The 24,594-nt window shown below is 41.4% G+C and overlaps 1 protein-coding gene across 1 annotated transcript in view; it reads left to right on the forward strand.

Moving 5' to 3' along the window:
• LOC114655399 (bile salt export pump-like) overlaps positions 1–24,594 on the forward strand; it is a 108,038-nt gene that overhangs the window by 369 nt on the left and 83,075 nt on the right. The window contains exons 2-8 of the mRNA XM_028806351.2: positions 10,393–10,499; positions 11,687–11,708; positions 11,805–11,834; positions 11,925–11,976; positions 14,372–14,616; positions 19,632–19,719; positions 23,497–23,630. Coding sequence (XP_028662184.2) covers positions 10,424–10,499; positions 11,687–11,708; positions 11,805–11,834; positions 11,925–11,976; positions 14,372–14,616; positions 19,632–19,719; positions 23,497–23,630 — 647 coding nt within the window. The 5' untranslated portion in view covers positions 10,393–10,423. The remainder of the gene's footprint in view (positions 1–10,392; positions 10,500–11,686; positions 11,709–11,804; positions 11,835–11,924; positions 11,977–14,371; positions 14,617–19,631; positions 19,720–23,496; positions 23,631–24,594) is intronic.

A 24,594-nucleotide genomic window follows, 5' to 3' on the forward strand; every position in this document is an offset into this window, starting at 1 on the left:
AGAATTGGAAAATCCCATCCATGTTTGAGTCTTTGTGTAAAGCACTGGATGGATAGATAGATAGATAGATAGATAGATAGATAGATAGATAGATAGATAGATAGATAGATAGATAGATAGATAGATAGATAGATAGATAGATAGATAGATAGATAGATAGATAGATAGATAGATAGATAGATAGATAGATAGATAGATAGATAGATAGATAGATAGATAGATAGATAGATAGATAGATGTGAAAGGCACTATATAATAGATGGATAGATAGATACATATATAGATGAAAGACACTATGTAATAGATAGATGAGCGCTATATAGCACCCGACCCGGCACAGACTGAGGCAGAGGCACGTGTAACACAAACAGTTTCTTTTATTTTTCTTCAGCCGTGGGGCATGCCTTCCCCGTGTCCCACAGGCCCAACACAGTCCCACAAGCACTTAAATAGTACACAAACCACACTTCTTCTCTTCACCTCGGCACCACCACTCCTCCCAGGCAACCTCGTCCTCTTCCTCCCGATTTTGGCTCTCTTCAGTGGTGGTGGCTGGCCTTTTTATACCCCACCTGGAAGCATTCCAGGTGCTTGATCACCTGGACCTAATTGCATTTTCGGGTGCGGCTGAGGAATTGACCAGCCGGGCTGCAAAGTCCATGCAGCTCCCCCTGGTGGCCACCCGAGCCCCCAACCAGGCTGTGGAGGACTCCATGTCCCATGGAGCCATGCGCCAGGTTGGGGAATCATCATCCACCAGGGAGGCTGCCACCAAGCGTCCCGGGGGAGGTATTGAGCTGCCCATGGTGGCTCCCCCAGAACAGATACAGCAGGGGCATCCCTGCCGGGCATGGAACCCGGTTGTCCTTCACAATACATATATAGATGAAAGACACTATGTAATAGATAGATAGATAGATAGATAGATAGATAGATAGATAGATAGATAGATAGATAGATAGATAGATAGATAGATAGATAGATAGATAGATAGATAGATAGATAGATAGATAGATAGATAGATAGATAGATAGATACTTTATTAATTCTAAGGGGAAATTCACATACTCCAGCAGCAGCATACTGATTGTACACTGTATATATGCACTGTAATCGGCCGAGTGATTTGACAGAGTCTTAGGAAATAGTTGGGAACCCAACTGGGCATCCTCGTTTCATATGAGTGCTCAAATAAACAAGCGCATGTTGGTGCTGCATAGAAACAACAAAGTCAAATGTAAATCCTCTGCTCTTTCAAAGTGTCTTCTAGTGCCATCTTTTTATTGCTCACTTCTAGAGTGGGCCAGTCCTTGTATGCTCTGAGGCTGGAAAATTTATAAGGCTGTGACCGGAAGGGGCGGGGCCTTCAGTGTGCGTCATTTGTTCTCATTGGGCGTCTTCTCAGAGCTGCGGAGAGGAAGAGACAGAATAGTTAGTAACAGTGCCCCCTTGTGTTCTGGAGTGGTATGACCTGCTTGGTTTGAGCCCTGAAACTGAAGATCAGTCACCCAGGTAATGTTACTCTGAGGGACTTATTTTGAATGAAAAAGCTATCCAGGAATTAGAGATAATGTGAGATTCAAGGGACTGTTTATACTTAATCTCTTACATGTGATTAAAGATTTGATCATGTTGCATATAGATTTGGAACACAATTTAGCTGAAATGCATGGGTGACAAAATTTTTGCATGACTGCCACATAAGTGAAAGAAATCAATAGGCAAAGAAGAGGTTGAGCCTCCATGAAAGAGCAAAGAGTGTGACAAATTGCAAGCCATCCTTTTAAAGTGAACCATAAAGAAAGTTTAGGAAAGCAACAGACTTCGAAAGAAGAAGATCTGCTCACTGCCACTGAAAAGGTAACCCAAATGATTAGAACATCTGTCATCCAGGCCATGAAAAGAAATGACCAAACCTCTTCAAGAGCCACAGGGGTCACAGTGCAGAGCCATGAATAGAGTCTTTCTGGACTGGATGGCCCGATGCCAAAATAGTCAAAATGAGAAGCCAGGCTTAAAGCATGCAGAGTACCGTACCACTCTGTGCAGTCTGTGTTGTTACACTAGTAACACTAGCGAAACAGTTTTAAGGACTCAATCAGAAGTGGAGACATAGCCAGGAAGCCAAAAAAGGTCTAAACCAAAAGGACAAGAGCACAGTATCAAAACCAAAACAGTCAAAAACACAAGATACAAAAAAAAAAAAAAGAAGATATTGATTATTTTGAAAAGCAAGAGGGGTGTTTGGAATCCGTCAGAAAGAAGATGAGAAAGAATTCCCTAGGGCAACCTTTTAACCCATCACATCATTTCCTATGGGTCAAGACCCCAGAGGGCATGTCACTAACAATGTGAAATGACACCCTAATGACAGCAGCACAGTTAGCATTGGCCATAAAAAAACAAAACAAATTGGGAGCCAAACTGATCCAACAACTTTTAACAATAAAAGTAGACAAAATAGTTGAAAACTGAGCTCAGAATTAAAAAAAGTGACTAGAAGGCCCCTCTCCCCCAAAACAAACACATGATTTTATAAAACAACAGAGAAAATCACATAAAAATGATGCAAAAATCCAAATATAACACACAGAACGGGGAAGAACTGGATCTTTCAGGAGGAGTTGGATGTTTTGGGGCGGGACTGGATGTTGAGGTTGGATGAATGTGTATTTACTTTTAGCACATGTACCGGTTTTTTAACCTAACCTACAAAAGTACCATCGCACTGTTTGGCCTCTGTAGGAAACTACGCCTAAAACAACAAACGTAAAGTTGCAGTGAGGCAGATAATAATGGAGTTATCAGGAAATTCTCAAACTACTACTGTAGTTATATCGACTTACAAATCTGCTGTAATTTCACTGCAGAAAACATTAGACTGCTATTGTTTAGCTGAAGAAATCTTATTTGTGCAATCTGTCTCTGTGACGTGTTTCTACATAATGTGTGTTTTCTTTATGGAAAAAAGTAATGGTGCTAAAATCTGGAAAGAAGCTGCAATTAAATAAATTTACAGCACGCATTTTGCTAATGATGAGTGTATAAAGATCAATTGAAAAATCCCTTCACCTTTGTTACGTGATCCTGTGCATTCTTTATGCTTCACCCGAAACAATTATAAACTTGTAACATACCTGATGTTGGCTACTTGCAGTATATTCAGGTATTTTGGTAACACTTTAGTTTAGATACTTCAAAAATGCTTCAATTCCTCATTTACTATTATGTAACAAGAATTCTTTTGGTCTTTAATGCACTTACAAAACATCAATAAAAATTCTAATTAGATTGTTTAACAAATTCTTGAAAATTGATTATACGCCTGAGGATTGTGGAAGATATAATATGTTAGTACCAGTTTTTAAGAATAAGGGGGATGTGCAGAGCTGCAGTAACTACAGGGGTATAAAGATGATCAGCCACACCATGAAGATATGGGAAAGAGTGATGGATGCTAGGCTGAGGGGAGAGGTGGCGATCTGTGAGCAGCAATGCCAGGAAAGAGTACTATGAATGTGATGTTTGTTTTAAGAGTGTTGATGGAGAAGTTCAGGGAAGGTCAGAAGGAATTGCATTGCATGTTTGTGGACAAGGGTGCCAAGAGAGGAGTTATGGTACTGTATAACATTAGAACACTCTAGACGAGAACAGGCCATTCAACCCAACAAAGCTCCCCAGTCCTATCCACTTATTGTCCATTATGAGGAAGTCGGGAGAAGAAGAAAAATGTATTTGAGTGTGGTGCAGGATATGTATGAGGACAGTGGGACTGCGGTGAGGTGTGTGGTAGGAATGACAATCTGGTTCAAGGTGAGAGTAGGATCACATCAAGGATCGGCTCAGAGCCCTTTCCTGTTTGCAATGGTGATGGAAAGGTCAGTCAGGAGTCTCCGTGGACTATGATGTTGGCGGATGACATTGTGATTTTAGTGAGAGTAGACAGCAGGTTGAGACAAACCTGGAGAGGGGGAGGTAAACACTGGAGAAAAGGGGAATGAGATTCAGTAAGGTGGAAGGGTGTGAATGTTGAGCATGGAACCGCCAGGCAAAAGGAAAAGAGGAGGTTTATGGGTGTGGTGAGGAAAGACATGAAGACAGTCAGTGTGGCAGAAAATGGCGTAAAAGAATGGGATAGATGGAGATAGATGATCTGCTGTGGCAACCCCTAAATGGGAGCAGTCAAAAGAAGAAGAAGAAGAAGTAAAGTGTTTATTAATTTCTGCATTGTGATATACCTACAAAATTTCACTTTGGAGTAGTCTGAAGAGGCTTAACTGAAACACATTTTTATTGATATTACATATTTAGTAGGAGGCTTCATATTAGCAAGTAATTTTACCATCATATCAATATGCTGCACTGCACAAGAGATGAATGACCCATCTACTGATGTTTTGTAAGTTCCATGAAGACCAAAAGAAACCTTTGTTAAGGTAATGGATGCAGTACCTAAACTAAAATATTACAGGAATTTATAACTATCTTTATCTGATCTTACTTCATACTATTGTAATGTCCAACTATTTTTTATTTTTTCATATTGTCTTCCCTATATGCATTTAATGTTTGTTGCCTTTTGCCTGTGCATGTGTGACTTATGTATACAGGGAATATATTAAATATTTTTGACCAAAAAAATCAAATAATCTGAGCAATTCTTACTTTATCACAATTTATATGGCTATAACTTAAAACAAAAAACTTAAAATGAATGAAACAGAAAACTCAAAACATTGTCAGTGTATACGTGGGTATTGTTAGATAAGCAAATTTAGAGGACAGGAATCTTAATCTGTTGAAATGCTGCCCCATCTGTGAATAATACAATGTGAAAGCACTGATTCATATGGCAAAATGTATTTATTTCAAAGGCCATCCATCCATCTATTTTCCAACCCGCTGAATCCGAACACAGGGTCACGGGGGTCTGTTGGAGCCAATCCCAGCCAACACTGGGCACAAGGCAGGAACCACTCCTGGGCAGGGTGCCAACTATGTCAAAGTCTTTAAGATAAATATTATGCTAATTTAATTTACCATTTAATGTATTAAAAATTTGGCTACATTATCTAACACTGATCTTAAGACAGATTGCACTAACATTCTTTCATCGTTTTTAGATTATATCATTATATACTAGGGGGCCTTGCCCCCTGCCCGCTTCAATCGCCACCTCCCAGCCCTACCTGCACTATGTGCCATTGTGAAGAGGGGGGCTGAACGCACCCCAAGGAGACGCTGCTGCTTCTCTGAAACCCCCTCTTAAACGGTGATACAATGGGAAACAAATACAGTTTGTTTTACCTCCTCTTTGCTTGATCAGTTGCTGGCTTGCTGCTGCTGCTGCCATGCCATGTGATTTGCATCTCGCACGGTACTTCAAATATTTAAAAGCCTGTACAGCAGCTGTCCTTTTGTCTCACTGCCTTGTCTCTCTTGTCCCCCAGACATTCTCTTTTCGCTGTTCTGTTATTTCACCGAATAATATTTTCCATTTGTTTGCGCTAATGTAATCTTTACTGTCATTTTTTTGCTCTGCATGTGTATCACTGGACTTGCTTCCAAAGGTTGTACGTAAGATGTAACTTGTCCATCTCACGGGATGTGAAAGTGTCTCTCTGTCTCTCTTCAAAAGATCTTTCGTCCGAAGATCACGTATCATCACAAGATTGTTTTTTATAATAGAGCGATGTAACTTGAATTGCCAAGAAGCAGCACATTATCAATTTTGCTTTTCAGTCACTGGGATTAGGACATTAAAATTTAAACATCCATCCATCCATCCATTTTTTTAAATGCTTACTCAGAGCAGGGTCATCCTAGAAAGCATTGGGCACCAGGCAGGAACAACAACTGGACAGGGTGCCAGTCCATCAGAAGATGAACACACTCGCACACTCACACACACACAAACACAAGCAGGTTTAACAACATTAATTCACTTAACCTGCATGACTTTGGGATGAAGTCTGAGAACCCATATGGACATGGGATTAATATGCAAGTTCCATTCAAGGAGTACCTGGAACTTGGACCTCATTCTCCTTGTTGCAATGCACCGGCCCAGCCACTGCACCCCAGTGCAGTCCCACAGTTTAAATATCATATTTCAAAATACAGACAACCTCAGTCGCCAACCAGGCCCTTCAACAGCACTCATGCTGACAACCATCATCAAAAGACCCTGTACGAACCGTACCATCTCTGTCACCAGTTTGACCTGCTTTACCCTCCTCACATACAGTGCATCCAGAAAGTATTCACAGCACATCACTTTTTCCACATTTTGTTATGTTACAGCCTTATTCCGAAATGGATTAAATTCATTTTTTTCCTCAGAATTCTACACACAACACCCCATAATGACAACACGAAAAAAGTTTACTTGAGGATTTTGCAAATTTATTAAAAATAAAAAACTGAGAAATCCCATGTCCATAAGTATTCACAGCCTTTACTCAATACTTTGTCGATGCACCTTTGGCAGCAATTACAGCCTCAAGTCTTTTTGAATATGATGCCACAAGCTTGGCACACCTATCCTTGGCCAGTTTCGCCCATTCCTCTTTGCAGCACCTCTCAAGCTCCATCAGGTTGGATGGGAAGCATCGGTGCACAGCCATTTTAAGATCTCTCCAGAGATGTTCAATCGGATTCAAGTCTGGGCTCTGGCTGGGTCACTCAAAGACATTCACAGAGTTGTCCTGAAGCCACTCCTTTGATATCTTGGCTGTGTGCTTAGGGTTGTTGTCCTGCTGAAAGATGAACCGTCACCCCAGTCTGAGGTCAAGAGCGCTCTGGAGCAGGTTTTCATCCAGGATGTCTCTGTACATTGCTGCAGTCATCTTTCCCTTTATCCTGACTAGTCTCCCAGTCCCTGCCGCTGAAAAACATCCCACAGCATGATGCTGCCACCACCATGCTTCACTGTAGGGATGGTATTGGCCTGGTGATGAGCGGTACCTGGTTTCCTCCAAACGTGATGCCTGGCATTCACACCAAAGAGTTCAATCTTTGTCTCATCAAACCAGAGAATTTTCTTTCTCATGGTCTGAGAGTCCATCAGGTGCCTTTTGGCAAACTCCAGACGGGCTGCCATGTGCCTTTTACTAAGGAGTGGCTTCCGTCTGGCCACTCTACCATACAGGCCTGATTGGTGTATTGCTGCAGAGATGGTTGTCCTTCTGGAAGGTTCTCCTCTCTCCACAGAGGACCTCTGGAGCTCTGACAGAGTGACCATCGGGTTCTTGGTCACCTCCCTGACTAAAGCCCTTCTCCCCCGATCGCTCTGTTTAGATGGCCGGCCAGCTCTAGGAAGAGTCCTGGTGGTTTCGAACTTCTTCCACTTATGGATGATGGAGGCCACTGTGCTCATTGGGACCTTCAAAGCAGCATAAATCTTTCTGTGACCTTCCCCAGATTTGTGCCTCGAGACAATCCTGTCTCGGAGGTCTACAGACAGTTCCTTTGACTTCATGCTTGGTTTGTGCTCTGACATGAACTGTCAACTGTGGGACCTTATATAGACAGGTGTGTGCCTTTCCAAATCATGTCCAGTCAACTGAATTTACCACAGGTGGACTCCAATGAAGCTGCAGAAACATCTCAAGGATGATCAGGGGAAACAGGATGCACCTGAGCTCAATTTTGAGCTTCATGGCAAAGGCTGTGAATACTTATGTACATGTGCTTTCTCAATTTTTTTTATTTTTAATAAATTTGCAAAAACCTCAAGTAAACTTTTTTCACATTGTCATTATGGGGTGTGGTGTATAGAATTCTGAGGAAAAAAATGAATTTAATCCATTTTGGAATAAGGCTGTAACGTAACAAAATGTGGAAAAAGTGATGCGCTCTGAATACTTTCCGGATGCACTGTATACTGATATCAGCATTATGGCCTCCTTTCAAGTTATTCACACATCAACCTCCATCATCATCCCTTTCATCGACATCCATGACCTTCACCTCCATTGCCAGATGGTTCTTCATTACCTGCTTCAAAGGTATTCATGCTTCCTTCTTCATCATTAGCTGACACTTTTGCACTTCTACATTCATCACCAGCAGCTAAAAACCACCTACAGCTTGTAGTGGTCCAGTGCCACTAAGATTCACACTGTCAAAATGATGGTGATTTATTTATTTTTGTAGAGGAGATCCCAGGGACGCTCTCAGCCTTGGCCAGACCCGCACACACTCAAAAACAGAGATAAAATAAAGCACACTGGGAACTAACAAAAATTAAGAATATAATGAAATTAAATAATATAAATGAAAACAATAATACCACCCCTGTATCCCTACGGCGATATTACATCAAACATATAAACACAAACAACTCCACACAGCAAAGTCCATGGAAACAACACTGGATGCAATGAAAGATGATGATAGTGAGTCCAGAGATCTGCACGCTGAAAGGGAATGAAAAAACAGTCCTACCAGTAGACACTGTAAGGGTGAAGATGGATGGATGGTTCAGGAGCGCTCCTTTTCTTGCGGGGAAGCCAATGAATCCACTATCAGTCCTCAGCACACAGGTTGACAGAAGATGATCCAGACCCCAACAACGACACAATCCAGGACACAAAGACTAAATACGGCTTAATCAACAGGAGGCAGTCCGACAGGTAAACGGGACACAAAATACAACAACAAAAAACACCTCTTTTTCCCTTGGACACCTGCTCTCCTTTTAAACCCCTCTGACCACCTTTGCCCGCCAACAGCCCCTGTAGGGACTGCTGGGAGATGCAGTTTTAACTAATAGTAGCACTGCCACAAGCTAAAGTGGAATGTCAGAGGCAACAAACATACATAAGAAACGTAAGAAACCAAAGAAATTTGACAATCGAGAGGAGACCATCAGTCCATCAAGTGGATACATTGTGGAGTGGAAATTAACCAAAAGAATTTGAGAACCTACTATGGATGAAAACCCATTGGCATTAAGGAGGATATAACAGCATGTAACCATAGCCAGTGTACTCATATACAACAATCGGGATCTTTGTTGTGGAAAAAATGTTTTTAGTTCACCTACGGCAAATCAGTAACAGAAAAAAAACAGCCATCCCATAATCTGTGAAATATATCAATAGGATGCAAATAACAAATTTGCTTTGAGAAGTGGCCTGATGGTTTGATGCCAAGCAGTGGTTTTGGGTCTTGGTCTTGGTGTTGTGACAGATAGGGGGCGCTATCAACCCCTTGAACCCTCCGACCACATGTCAGACACCAGGTAAAAGTCCAAATGTTAAATGTATTATTATATAAGTGCACAAAGCACCCTCCACTCCACAATACTCCAATAATCACAAATAAATCAATAATAATCACAAATACACAATCCTCCACTCCCAGCAGCTCTGTCACCCTTCCTCCCAACTCGGCTCACTGCTGGGATCTCCCACAATCCTTTTATAGTCCATGACCCAGAAGTGCTTCTGATCTCCCCAGTCCATGTGATTCTTAGCACTTCCGGGTGAGATCAAAAACTCTTTTCTTCAGCCCGGAAGTATATCATCTCTTCCGTTCCCATGATTGTGAAATACTTCCGGGCTATATGGAAAGTATAAGTCCATGGGCCTCCCTGCAGCATCTCCTGGCGGCCCCACGGTATCCAGCAAGGCTGTGATGAAAGACTCCAAGTTCCATGATGCCCTGTTGGAATTCGGGGCACCTCCATGTTGCCAGGAGGGCTCCATCTGGCTATGTGGGGGTATGGCCGGGATGAACGGCCGGCCATATACCACAGTGTGTATCACTTTCTAGTGTGATGAAGTGTGTCTCTCATGCGCTGATGTTCCTCTTGTTGTTTGTAATGGTGAGCAGATGGTTATGTGGCCATAACAAAACACAGCACCCCAGGACAGTCTGCCAAGTGTGCCATTATGGTGTTTCTGATAACAACGATCTGTTGGCCTGTTCAATACTCTTCATTGCCAACAGATGCCACTGTGGTTATTCTCCTGTGTGCCCATGCCACAGTGCTTTTCCTGACAATCATTGCTCATGTCACCACTTGCTGTGAGACCTTGCCATGTACTCCACCATTTCCAGTTAGTCATGGCATGTCCAGTCATTGCCATTTTTAGCCTTTCACCCATGGAGCCTGGATGTGTCGGGTCATTGGCTGTGTGGCTGCTTGGTGTGAGAAGGACCCAAAACCCAATTACGAGGCTGAGGTCGTCTGCATGTCTAGTTCATGTGTCACATTATGTGAGGATAGCAGAAGCTCTTGAGTAAGACCACAATCAAAGCTCAACGTCCCAATGGAGTGCAACAGAAAGACAACCCTTGGCATGTTATATACAGTATATAGAGGTACTGTACATAACGTATTATGTCTTCTTTGATTCTATTTTCTAATTTCTTTTATTTCAGGTGTTTAGAAGAGAAGAACAGACCAGATAAAATGCCCAGATCAATCTCCTTACGCAGCATGAGAAAATTGGGAGAGGAAAATGAAAGCTTTGACTACAATGAATCCCGTAAGATGCTATATTGCTATAATATGAATATTAAGAACTTCTATTCTCTGTATAGTGTTACATGTCTTTTCAAGCTCTATAAAACAATTATCTGGAGTAATGTGTGTAGTTTTGGTCCTTAGGCTACAAAAAGGACATAGCGGCACTAGAAAAGGTCCAGAGAAGAGCGACTAGGATGATTCAGGGCTACAGGGGATGAGTTATGAGGAAAGATTAAAAGAGCTGAGCCTTTACAGTTTAAACAAAAGAAGATGAATAGGAGACCTGATTGAAGTGTTTAATATTATGAAGGGAATTAGTCCAGTGGATCGAGACGGTGACTTTAAAATGAGCTCATCAAGAACATGGGGACACAGTTGGAAACTTGTTAAGGGGAAATTTCACAAAAACATTAGGAAGTTTTTCTTTATTCAAATTAAAATAGACACTTGGAATAAGTGACCAAGTAGCACAGTAGACAGTAAGACTTTATGGACTTTTAAAATCAGACAATGTTTTTTTAGAAGAATTAATTGGATAGGACTGGCAAACTTTGTTCTCTTCTAGATTGTTCTAATGTTCTAATGTCACCTTATGTCACATCGGCAGGTTACTAAAGAACTCAGAGTTCTGTGTGCAAGTTACTGTCATCATGTGCAGTATTCATTTGTCTAATGGATTTCAGCAAAAACTGGAAAGAATTATCAAGAATGCGTGTCCACTCATTGAACTATGTTCCTAATTATTATTTGCTTATTTGGTGCACAATTCTTTTTGCTGTTCATTTATAACATAGATCATTCTGGGATTTTATTTTCTGAACAATTTATTCTGTGGTGGACAACTGTCTTCTGGAGAAATTGTATACTCCGGATTGTTGTTCATTAGTATTCATATTCCTGGTGAGTTTATTCCATTTTTGGTTAAGTGTATTCAGTTTAGATTTACGGCTTTTGTAAGCTGTGCCCTGGATGTGCTTAGCCTATTCATCTGTAACTATCTGTCCACCTGTGGCAATAAATTTGGATTGTTGCCTCGCTATTTCATATTTGTACGTAGTTAACTTGCAGCGTGTTTTGGTAATCAGTTCTTATAGAACATGTATTATGAATTGTTGATCATTTACTGTCCAGCTGCCTGATTTCTACCATACGCTACACATCACACCAAATGAATTGACTTGCCCAACCTTTTTGTTTTTTTAACAGCTGATGTAAATGGATTTCATGGGTAAGTGATCAGATATTTATCTAATTCTGAGCCGCATCCTTCATCCAGCTGTTCTGTCAGTAAAATGCTAAAATTGTATCTCTTTCGAATATCCAGGAATGTGTACAAAGTGAACCAATACAAACCGTAAGTATCTGCACTATTTGTTTAGTTTCTACCATAGGTGCTGATATTTTCAATAGTTTACTCATTTATTTATATTCTAATTTTTCTAAGAACAAAGGCTAAGAAAGATGACGCCAGCATCAGGATCAGCTTCTTTCAACTGGTAAGACAATAAGTAATTTACATGCTGTGTTTAAGCACAGCAGAATGGTGGCTCCCATAGTGTCATGATCAGGGTGTAATTCATAATATTTTTGTCTGGTTTTCCCTCACTTATATATATTTGTTAAAAAAAAGTTTTATTGTTTTTTTTTCCACTTGATTTTGACCACACAGCTTTCCCTATTCAGTTTCACTGTTGCTATGAAAACAACTCATTTCACGGTGTGTGTGCATACAAAAGCCAACAGTGCATTCAAAATGTGTCTGACTTTTGTTCTAAATAAATAAAGAAAAGAAAATAGCAAGCAAAACAATCTTCTTACTCTTCATTTTACAGGAATAATAGACATAAAAAATATTTTTCAATATATTACTCACCCCATGTAGTTTGTTGTGGTGGCCCAGAATTTTTTTTTATCTCATGTTTTCGTGTAGAATGGAGTCCAAACAGCAAAAAATATCAAAATCATCAATGAAGAAAATCAAGTCCAGTCAAGTCATCCAATTGTGTTTTCAAAACACATGTATTTTTTGATAAAATGTTGTCAAATTAATAACTTTGGAAAGTAAAAGTAGTTCACAAACAGGAAGCCCCTTCACACAGATACCTATGTGAGGCTCTCATATTGTTTGCCCTGCATTGATTTTTTATTTTGGCTCATTATAGTTTTTGGCCTTTTCTTCACTATATCATTTAACATTTTAGCCTATTGTGCTTCTGGGGCTTTTCTTTTTAATATATTTAATACTTTGTGTTTTTGTATTGTTTGGCCTACCGGTATCCAGCAGGGGGCACTAGCTCCCTGGTTGGAATAAGTTCTTTTGTAATTGTAGCATGTTGTTACATAACCCAAAACCATATACATATAATATAAAAAGGTGATACCCCTCCCTTAGTGGTACGGTGATAAGAAATCATATAGGAGAAATAACTTAGCTTTCTGTAATGATGGTTTATGTGGCATAACAGACGAGGAAGCCATGACAAGACCGTCACCGAAGTGGAGGCCCGATGTGTAGAGTCCATTTTCGTTGCTGCGTTGGAAGGATTTTCCGGATCGGATGACGGTATCTCCCATCCGTCTGTGAACTTCAAAGGTGTGCCGGGCAATGTTCCAAGGCTTTATACTCTTTCTCCATGTGCAGGTCCCCACTTAGGTAAATCATGCCATTCCAAACAAGGAAAAGAAGATCCAATGTCATGTTGACTCTGTCACACAGAAATAGTACAGTGCCCATTCCGCAGTTGTCCTTAATTTGTCTTGTCTTAAATAGCTTGCCTAGCGGTTCTTATATGGTGAACTCCTATGTGCTAAATCTGGCTTTGTGTTAGCTGCACATGTGAGTAGAAAGAAAAAGTAGATTAAAATATTTGCACTGAGCACAGTGACATATTAAACTTATATTCTGATGACACTACCTAATAGTGTTTTATATTTTGGCATTTCACGTTGCTTGGTCTTTGTCTTTTCTGAATTTTGCTTCTTGGTTCGTTTGCCTAATTATTTTTTATTTTAAATATTTTTTTCTTATGATTTTTGGTTAATAAACTCTAGTATTTGTTTTGGAAGCAGTAATTGCTTCTAATTTAGGTTGATACAAAAACCTTTAGTTATTGGGCCTAGAGACAGACCCTGTGTAACCCTCCTGTAGGGAGATTAAAGCACAATCCAGCGGTATGAAAACACGTAATCAGTACAGAGGTAGCTCTGGTCACAACCGTAATTCGTTCCAAAACTCTGGACGCGATTTGATTTGGCCGTGACCTGAACGTAATTTCCCCAGAAAATTGCATGTAAATACAATTAATCCGTTCCAGACCGTACAAACTGTTTGTAAATATATATTTATTTAAGCACAAAAATAGTTAATTATATCATAGAATGCACAGTGTAATAGTAAACTAAATGTTAAAACCTTGATCAACAGAGAAAACTAACATTGTAAGAGTTCGAGCTAGACCCTTACGAACTGCTCGCTGTAAACACTTTTTTTATTTTTTTTATTAAAAAAGTTAAATGGCCGCCAGTGTTTTTGTTCGCCACCAGAGCGTGTGGTCGTGAACAGATGCAAAATTCTGGCAAACTTTTTGATCGTAACCTGATTTGTACATGTTCAGAAACTTTCGTAACCAGAGGTTCTACTGTATTCTGTGTCTCAGTGATCAACAAAGGGCAATTTAATTTTTAAACCTCAATAATCTTTAGGTAACAAGGTGGCTGCTGCAGATCCAAATTCAAATTTAACACATGACCCTAAACAAATATAAAATGCTAACAATACAAAAAATCTAATATTCCTGCATGTCAGATTCACAACAGCACTTAAAAAATAAGAATCTTGAAATAAGGTGAACAATATTTACTCAGTTATTACTTTTTTTCCTCTTTTTGCAGTTCCGATTTGCCTCCTGCATTGATATCTTCATGATGCTCATTGGAAGTCTCTGTGCTTTCGTCCATGGGCTTGCACAGCCTCTAGTTCTGCTTGTTTTTGGACTTTTAATTGACACTTTTGTTAAGTACGACATTGAAATTCGCGAACTTCAAGATCCTGAAAAAGAATGTGTTAATAGCACTATTGTGTGGAAAAATGGGTCGGAATTCTTCCATACAGAAATGAACACAACTGTAGAATGTGGGTAAGTTTAATCAAAACCTCACATATGTTGATGGCCGCTTTCTGGCTAGGGAATTGCGGCCTCCTCCCAAACTTTAAAATCTCACTGAAACTGTCTGAAAGGAGGACAATAAAAGTCTCATCAATTTTCGAATGTATGCTATTTCACCTGGAGGCGATTCTTTATAGTAAATGATTACTGGCACAGGTCATAATAGAGTCCTAAATCTGCGTGATTCATGGAGTGCATTGCATCACTGTAGAAGGTGGAAACCATTGCCAATCCCCCAATAACACATAAAACATACTTTTATATAATTTACTGAAAACTTCCTGTATAAAGGACATGTGTGAACAAAGAAAAGTTAAAATAATCTCAGAAAAGTGGCCAAGCTAAAACTCAGATGAAGACAGATCATAATTGCCAGGCATTTTCCCAGGTTATGCAAAAAAAAAGCCAGAAAGTTGCCAGGTAAAGTAACCAAAATATCACTGCATCCTCATATTAGACACTCTGTAGGCAAAAGATGGAGCAAATCATACAGTATCTTTGGAGCACAAGGTGCAATGTAGGTAGCAACATATTTGACAAACATCATGCAAAATTATATAAATTGAATGAAAACAGTAATTTATCACCACTACTAATCAGCATATACAAGGGGGCTCTGCCCCCTGCTCGCTTCACTCGCCTACCCCCGGTGTTGGGTAACCCGAAATACATTGATGAATGTATGGTGCTTTCGAAGCGCGTTGAAGGCTCCTGCACCTTCCGTACTATGTCGGGTTTGACTATGCCGCGTAGTGTGGACGTGTAGGGTTCTGTACTCTCTTGAGAGGGCTACATACAGTTGTCCATGTGTAAAGTGCTTAATATTGTATCACTGTAATGTGATTCACATTTGTTGTGGAGTCCGGATCTGTGTGGTTTCTGTACTATCTCGTGTTTATACTTGCGGTGTGTTAGAAGCGCGTGGATCATGCCGTGTAGTGTGGATGTTTAGTTCAGAAGCGCGTTGTAGGCGCCTGCGCCTTTCGTACTTTCCCGCGCCTTCTGTACTAACTCTGTGGACCTTTGCGGACTCCGTAGTGTCTTCCATTTGACTCTGGGGTGCAGTGCAGAATCCTCTTTTCTGTGTGGCTGTGTCGTTAGTCGTTAGCTATGGGCGCGTTGTTGCTTCGTGTCTTTTTTACGTTAGTTGAGCTCTTTCGTTTTTGGGCCGTGATTCCTTCGTTCGCGGTGGATCAGACTTCGCTTGCGGTTTATGAGATGCGTGCTGCAGGCGCTTGCGCACTATGTCTCATGGTCCCATCGCCGTGTACCTGCGTCCATGCCTTCCGGTTTACCATTCTCGATTAGTAATATGGATTATATGCTGATTAGTATTATACACTATACAGTGATCCCTCGCTATATCGCGCTTCGCCTTTTGCGGCTTCACTCTATCGCGGATTTTATATGTAAGCATATTTAAATATATATCGCAGATTTTTGCTGGTTCGCGGATTTCTGAGGACAATGGGTCTTTTAATTTCTGGTACATGCTTCCTCAGTTGGTTTGCCCAGTTGATTTCATACAAGGGACGCTATTGGCAGATGGCTGAGAAGCTACCCAACTTACTTTTCTGTCTCTCTTGCGCTGACTTTCTCTGATCCTGACTTAGGGGGTGTGAGCAGGGGGGCTGTTCGCACACCTAGACGATACGGATGCTCGTCTAAAAATGCTGAAAGATTATTTTCACGTTGCTACCTTCTGTGTGCAGCTGCTTCGTGAAGCGACATGCTGCACGGTGCTTCACATACTTAAAAGTTCAAAGGGCACGTATTGATTTTTCACTGTTTTGTTTTTCTCTGTCTCTCTCTCTCTCTCCCTGCTCCTGATGGAGGGGGTGTGAGCTGCTGCCTTCAACAGCTTTGTGCCGCGGTGCTTCGCATACTTAAAAGCCAAACAGCCCTATTGATTTGTTTGCTTTTCTCTCTCTCTCTCTGACATTCTCTGCTCCGGACGCGCACTCCTTTGAAGAGGAAGATATGTTTGCATTCTTTTAATTGTGAGACAGAACTGTCATCTCTGTCTTGTCATGGAGCACAGTTTAAACTTTTGAAAAAGAGACAAATGTTTGTTTGCAGTGTTTGAATAACGTTCCTGTCTCTCTACAACCTCCTGTGTTTCTGCGCAAATCTGTGACCCAAGCATGACAATATAAAAATAACCATATAAACATATGGTTTCTACTTCGCGGATTTTCTTATTTCGTTGGTGGCTCTGGAACGCAACCCCCGCGATGGAGGAGGGATTACTGTACATATATATATATATATATATATATATATATATATATATATATATATATATATAAACGATACAAACAAGAAAAAATGGTGTAGTCAGTGATTATAGTCCATTTGAGCACCTTGTAGGATCAAAACTTTGAGATGAAACTTTCAATAAACACTGGTATGTCTGGATGGGCAATTCTCAGTTGGTTTAAACAGGAATGTCCTGGTTTTTCATTATGAAAGATGTCATTGACATTGTGCTACCCTGCTGCATGATCTGCCAGTCTTCCATGTATTTTACCTGTGAGTATGAGGATCTCATTGTTACCCACCATGCTCCACATTCACATCTATATGGCAAACATATACTGCTATAAGTTAAGCTGACCAGTACTTGGTCACTATCAAACTCAGTGAATTGTTTGTATAACTTATGAGACAGAATGTCCAAGTCATATCGAACTCAACCATGTTGGCTGATCGACTTTTTTATGCAAAGACTGATGCATTGCCCTCTAGTGGCAGCTTTAAGATCTTATCTTTTTTATTTCTACAGCAGGCATGTAGTCTGGATATTTCCTTTTGGATAAAACTATTTTAATTAGAGTATACAGTATATATGCATACATACATACTGTACATATATATATACAGTATATATATACAGTTATGTATATATATTGTGAATAAGGTGCTATATATCGCCCGACCTGACACAGATTAACACAGAGGCACGGGTAAAATAAAACAACTATTTATTTTTCTTCACCTGTGGGGCATGTCTTCCCCGTGAACCCCACAGGCAATACACAGTCCCAATCACAGCACCAACACCAGACAAAACACTCTTTCTCTTCTCCTCCACTCCTCCCTGGCAACCTCGTCCTCCTCCTCCCGATTCTGACTCCTGGATTGGTGGCTGCTGGCCCCTTTTATAGTTCACCCAGAAGTGCTTCAGGTGCTTGATTGCTGTGTTCCGGCTGAACTTCCGGGTGTGGTGAATACATTGCACAGACAGGCTCAGGAGTCCTAGCTGCAGCACCCCCTTACAGTGCCTACGGGACCCAACAGGGCTGCACCCAACTCCAACTTCCTTGGAGGCACCTCTCCAACCCAAGGGGATGGCCATCTAGCATCCACGGGGAGGTATTGCACCGTCCAGTGCTGCTCCCCCTGAAGATACAGTGCAGTGGCGTCCCGACTGGGCATGAACCCCGGCCGCCTGCCACAATATATACACACACATACTGTATACAGTACATATACATATATATTTATTATATCAATCCCCACAAGGGGATGCAAAAGTTCATACACCTGACATGCGCCAATAAGGGTGAAACACATGTTGTGTACTCGTTGTAGTGTTTGTCAGATACTGTGTAACATATCTATGATCTGCTTCTCACAACTGAGAAGACGTGGCGAATGACCATCCAACCAGCAATCAGACCGTGATTCAGAACTAGGAATGTATACGTATATGTATAGTGTGTATGTTAATGTATAGTATGTATGTATACAGTATGTAAAGAGCATATGTACAGTATATGTATAGTGTATACGTGCGGGCCAGACAATGGCATCAATTCCTTCATCATCCAGAGCAGTGGAGTGTTGTACCGAGTTAGCCGTAGATTGATACAGGGGAAAGTAGGGTGAAATGACACCTAAACATGACAACTAAATAGATTACAAATACAAGCTTTTGAGGCAGCTAAGGCCCCTTCATCAGGCAAGATGTAACCTTAGCTGCCTCGAAAGCTTGCATTTATAATCTATTTAGTTAGCCAATAAAAGGTGTCATTTCACCGTACTTTCTCCTGAATCAATATATGGCTAACACGGTACAACACTCTACTGCTATGGATATACCAGACACCACAATGTACCGGATTCACATGGAACTGAAAACCCGATAGAAGAAACTAGCCACCTTGGACAGCAATATCTTCTTCTTGACCAGGTTACATCTTGCCTGATGAAGGGGCCTTAGCTGCTTCGAAAGCTTGCATTTGTAATCTATTTAGTTCATCATCCAGGAACTGCCTACACACTCTGGCCACATGACGCTGAGTATTGTGCTGCACCAGGAGGAACTCAGAGCCCACTGCACCAGCATAAGGTCTGATAATGGCTCTGAGCATTTCAACCCAGAACCTAACAGTTGTCAGGGTACCGTTCCTTAGCACGTGGAGGTCTGTGTGACCCTTCAAGGTATGCCTCCCCAGACCCTCACTAACCCACCGCTAAGCCGGTCATAATGCCCTTCTATGGCCCTGTCCAGCTCTCCTCATGTAACGGCCCGTCTCCTGTTATCTCCTCCATACTCTTGGGACTGTGCTGGGAGACAGAGCAAACATTCTTGAGATGGCACATATGGATGTGCCATCCTGGAGGTGCTGGACTTCTTGTGCAACCTGAATCAGCTGCAGGTACCACCTCATGCTGCCAGAAGTGACAAGGACAATTGTCTGTGGCCACCACCTGCAAAACCATTCCCTTTCTGAGGGTGTCTTTCTGTTGCCTCTCCAGTGCAATTGTTTCCACTCACATTTGCACCAAAGCAGGTGAAGTTGCTTCTGCCTCCTAACTGGACAGATTGATATCCCTGAAGCTTAACTGGCTTGGTGTTGGACTGGGATGATTAGGTGTTCCCTCATATATATGATATATAAGCAGAATGAATATTTTAAGTATCTCTGATGTTTGAACTAGAATAAATTGTTTTTGGTAAAAGAGCAACATTTTTTCAGGTTCTTAGATATTGAAGCAGAGATGATACGGTTTGCTCTGTATTACGTTGGCATTGGCTGCGGGATCCTTGTCATCGGGTATTTCCAGGTAAGCAGATGTTACTAAACACAACATTTTTTATTACATTACTTTCAAAATGCAGGTTAATCTTTTACTCTGTAGGTGGGAGGACACATTTCTTTCTGTGGCCAATTTATTTCCTCAGTCTTATTTTCTGATGGCCTGCTTTGCTTGCTTTTATTTAACTACTTTAATTATTATTTTTCATTGAATTATGTTATCTGTTTTCTTTCTTTAACTTTTACTATTTTCTTCATTATTTTTTTTTTTATTTCTGTTCTTTATTTTATTCCTTCAGGCTTGTATTCTACTGCTCCTCTATGTCTGTGCTGCTCGCCCATGTCCTCCACCCTGTCCACCATGAGGTGTCTTACAATTCTGCTGCCTTTTCTCCACTGGTTTCCATTCTTAGTCTGGCTAAGTTAGCGTATTGTTAAAAAATTCTGGGAATCCATTTACCCATTTACTCATGATATGCTGAACCAAATAACAGGAAGAACATGAAGTTATCAGGCAAATATCTTAAACAGAATATTGTAATACAACATTCTTCATCCTGCATTATGAAGTTTCCTTATGAAAATTAAATATATTTCAATACTAGGCAGCTTTGCCCCCTGCTTGCTTCACTCACCAAAACACACACACTTCTGTCATGTCATCCATCCATCCATTATCCAACCCGCTATATCCTAACTACAGGGGCATGGGGGTCTGCTGGAGCCAATCCCAGCCAACACAGGATGCAAGGCAGGAAACAAACCCCGGGCAGGGCGCCAGTCCACCGCAGTCTGTCATATCACCTATGTCTATATATTCAATCTCTTTTCGCTTTTACCTTTTCATCAATATCACATTGAATTTTGATTCCGTGTTTGGAGTTACATCGTGACAATGCAATGTATAACTGCCCGTGAGTGAATATCGTTTCTTTCTCTCTACAAGAAATATGTCTGACAATAGCATTCAAACAAATGAGAAATGATTTCTCTCGCGGGATTTCACTTTCGGTCCTCCCTGCGTGGAGTTTGCATGTTCTCCCCATGTCTGCGTGGGTTTCCTCCGGGCACTCCGGTTTCCTCCCACAGTCCAAAGACATGCTGGTTAGGTGGATTGGTGATTCTAAATTGGCCCTAGTGTATGCTTGGTGTGTGGGTGTGTTTGTGTGTGTCCTGCGGTGGGTTGGCACCCTGCCCAGGATTGGTTCCCTGCCTTGTGCCCTGTGTTGGCTGGGATTGGCTCCAGCAGACCCCCGTGACCCTGTGTTCGGATTCAGCGGGTTGGAAAATGGATGGATGGATGGATTTCACTTTCACCAAAAAACAAATCTTTTAATCCTCGCGGATACACCTTTTCATTGGGATGAAACACTACTTTTTTTCCTCTGATGGCAACACGAATTAGATGATCTGCAAGTCTCTGACTTAACGTTTAAATCCGAAAAATATATTCGGTCCCTTTTTTGCTGTTCTGTTATTTCACCGAGTAATAATTTCCATTTGTTTGCGTTAATGCGATCTTTACTATCCTTTTTTTTGAGACTTTCGAGTTTTAGTACTTTCATTATCTCTAACCTGCTCTGTATGTGTACTGCGCCAATGTTTCTGAATTCTTTACGACGTTCTATTTTGTCATCTACTCTTTGTTTTTTATTTCCGGCCCCGGGCGAGGTTAAATCTCTTGGCACAAAGTCTTGTCTCACGGGATGTGAAAATGTCTCTCTGAGAAAATCACGCCTCTTCTTTTTCCAACCTTCCAAGATTTTTTTATAATAGAGAGATTTGGCCATATCTTATAATGTAACATACATTGTATATGCTGTTCAAATATGCAATTTTAAGAATATATTTGAAATTTAAGGAAACATGTTTCACTTAATTTAATGTGTAAACAAAAGGCAACAGGGAAATGATACAGGTTTTGGGACCAGCCAGGACCCTGCTTAATGTCGGGTAAATTAATGACAGTGAAGAAAAACTGCATTTGAAAACAATCATGGACGGTGTCATTCTTCAGAACGTCTCTCAGACAAATCAAGTCAAGTTGGCTAAAAGCAAAAGCCTGTGTTCATTTTTCATAATATTCAAATGTTTACAAGATCTAAATGAAAGCAAGCAGCCTTACTAACAGGGTTAAATTGCAACTTGAAGTTTAGATTTGTCGCCCTGATGTCACATGTGATGAAGACCATGGAGCGGCTGCTGCTGCTTCACCACCTGAGGCCACAGGTCCAACACGCCCTCAACCCTCTGCAGTTCGCATACTAGGAGAAGGTGGGAGCGAAGGATGCCATCATCTATGTGCTACACCGATCCCTCTCCCACTTGAACAGAGGCAGTGGTGCTGTAAGAATTATGTTTCTGGACTTCTCTAGCGCCTTCAACACAATCCCACCTCTGCTCCTTAGGGACAAGCTGACAGAGATGGGAGTAGATTCATACCTGGTGGCATGGATCGTGGACTATTTTACAAACAGACCTCAGTATGTGCATCTCGGGAACTGCAGGTCTGACATTGTGGTCGGCAACACAGGAGCGCCACAGGGGACTGTAATTTCTCCGGTCCTGTTCAGCCTATATACATCGGACTTCCAATACAACTCGGAGTCCTGCCACGTGCAGAAGTTCACTGACAACACTGCTATCGTGGGCTGCAACAGGAGTGGGCAGGAGGAGGAGTATAGGGACCTAATCAAGGACTTTGTTAAATGGTGCAACTCAAACCACCTACACCTGAACACCAGCAAAACCAAGGAGCTGGTGGTGGATTTTAGGAGGCCCAGACCCCTCATGGACCCCGTGATCATCAGAGGTGACTGTGTGCAGAGGGTGCAGACCTATAAATACCTGGGAGTACAGCTGGATGATAAATTGGACTGGACTGCCAATACTGATGCACTGTGCAAGAAAGGACAGAGCCAACTATACTTTCTTAGAAGGCTGGTGTCCTTCAACATCTGCAATAAGATGCTGCAGATGTTCTATCAGATGGTTGTGGCGAGCGCCCTCTTCTATGCGGTGGTATGCTGGGGAGGCAGCATAAAGAAGAGAGACGCCACACGCCTGGACAAACTGGTGAGGAAGGCAGGCTCTATTGTAGGCAAGAAGCTGGACAGTTTGACATCCGTGGCAGAGCGACGGGCGCTGAGCAGGCTCTTGTCAATCATGGAGAATCCACTGCATCCACTAAACAGTGTCATCTCCAGACAGAGGAGCAGCTTCAGCGACAGACTGCTGTCAATGTCCTGCTCTACTGACAGACTGAGGAGATCGTTCCTCCGCTACACTATGCGACTCTTCAGTTCCACCTGGGGGGGTAAATGTTAACAATATTCAAAGTTATTGTCTGTTTTTACCTGCATTGTTATCAATCTTTAATTTAATATTGTTTTTATCAGTATGCTGCTGCTGGAGTATGTGGGGATTAATAAAGTATCTATCTATCTATCTATCTATCTATCTATCTATCTATCTATCTATCTATCTATCTATCTATCTATCTATCTATCTATCTATCTATCTATCTATCTATCTATCTATCTATCTATCTATCTATCTATCTAGATTCAAACTGATAATAATGCCTAGATTCACTAGTTCTAGCTTAATTTGTAAGGCCAAGTGATTATGTGTGACCATCACTTTTTATACTGCTGCCAATGGCTTGTGTTTTCCAAGTATTAAGACTGAATCTGCAGTTGTCTGAATTCTAACTCTGCCTTCATGCCAATGTCTGATTTAATGGGCCTCGATCCAAATGACAAGTGGCATCTTAATTTTTTGCTTTATGTTTTTTTTTTTTTAGATCTGCCTAATCGTGATTGCAGCAGCTCGTCAAATCAAGAAAATCAGAAAACTGTACTTTCGTAAGGTCATGAGAATGGAGATTGGTTGGTTTGATTGCATTTCTGTGGGAGAACTTAACAGCAGGATGTCAGAGTAAGATCACTTTGTGTTAAGGAACGTCTTTGGTGATTTTGTAATCTAGCCAAATAATGAATCAGTCACGTTAGGTCCGGTGGTACAAGTCTGATGTGACAATTATTGCACGCTGCATTTATACTATAATCAACTGAAACCCCAGGCAGATGATCTCCATTGAACTAATACTGTGGCTTCTAAAATCACATGGCTGCACCATTGACATTTAGAGGTGTCATGTTAAAGGGGGTGAAAACTTATGAGTTAAATTATTTTGTGTTTCATATTGTCCTTCTATTTTGGTCTCCTGTCCAGTGTCAAATGCTTGGCGGCACTGTTGCCCCGTTAAGCCCAACAGACAGATGTAGACAAAGGGTAAAAGCAATAAGAAGATCTTTTTAATTCTTCCTTTTTCTTTGTAGTTGCCTCCAAAGCACCCCAGACACAATAAACAAGAAGTAATACAATAATAATGATGATAATGAACACAATAACTCTCTCCTCCATCTCCCAGCAAGCTCTGTCACACTCATCCCAACTCTGGCTCCCCTGCTGGGTTCCCATCAGTCCTTTATATAGTCCTTGACCTGGAAGTGCTTTTGTCCTTTCGACCACGTGACTGACTGGCACTACCGGGTCTAATGAAGAACTGACATTTTCTTCAGCCCGGAAGTGCTTTTGGACTTCTGTCCTCATGACTTCTTTGTACTTCCGGGCTAAAAGGAAAGTATGAGTCCCCAGGTTCTTCGACAGCTCCCCCCTAGCAGTACCCATGGCACCCAACAGGGCTGAGAAACTGAACTCCAAGTCCCAAGATGCCCTGCGGCAATCCGGGGCACCACCACACTGCCTTAAAGCTGCCATATAGTGTTTTGGGGGAAGCAGTGTCAGCCATCCTTCCATTCCAGGGGTGTCCTGGCGGGGTTGAGTTGCTGGCCATCCATCACACCAGGTAAGAAACTGTCTTCCTCTTCTATCTATC

Source organism: Erpetoichthys calabaricus, chromosome 8, assembly GCF_900747795.2.
Source record: "Erpetoichthys calabaricus chromosome 8, fErpCal1.3, whole genome shotgun sequence".
NCBI classification, from domain to species: domain Eukaryota; kingdom Metazoa; phylum Chordata; class Cladistia; order Polypteriformes; family Polypteridae; genus Erpetoichthys; species Erpetoichthys calabaricus.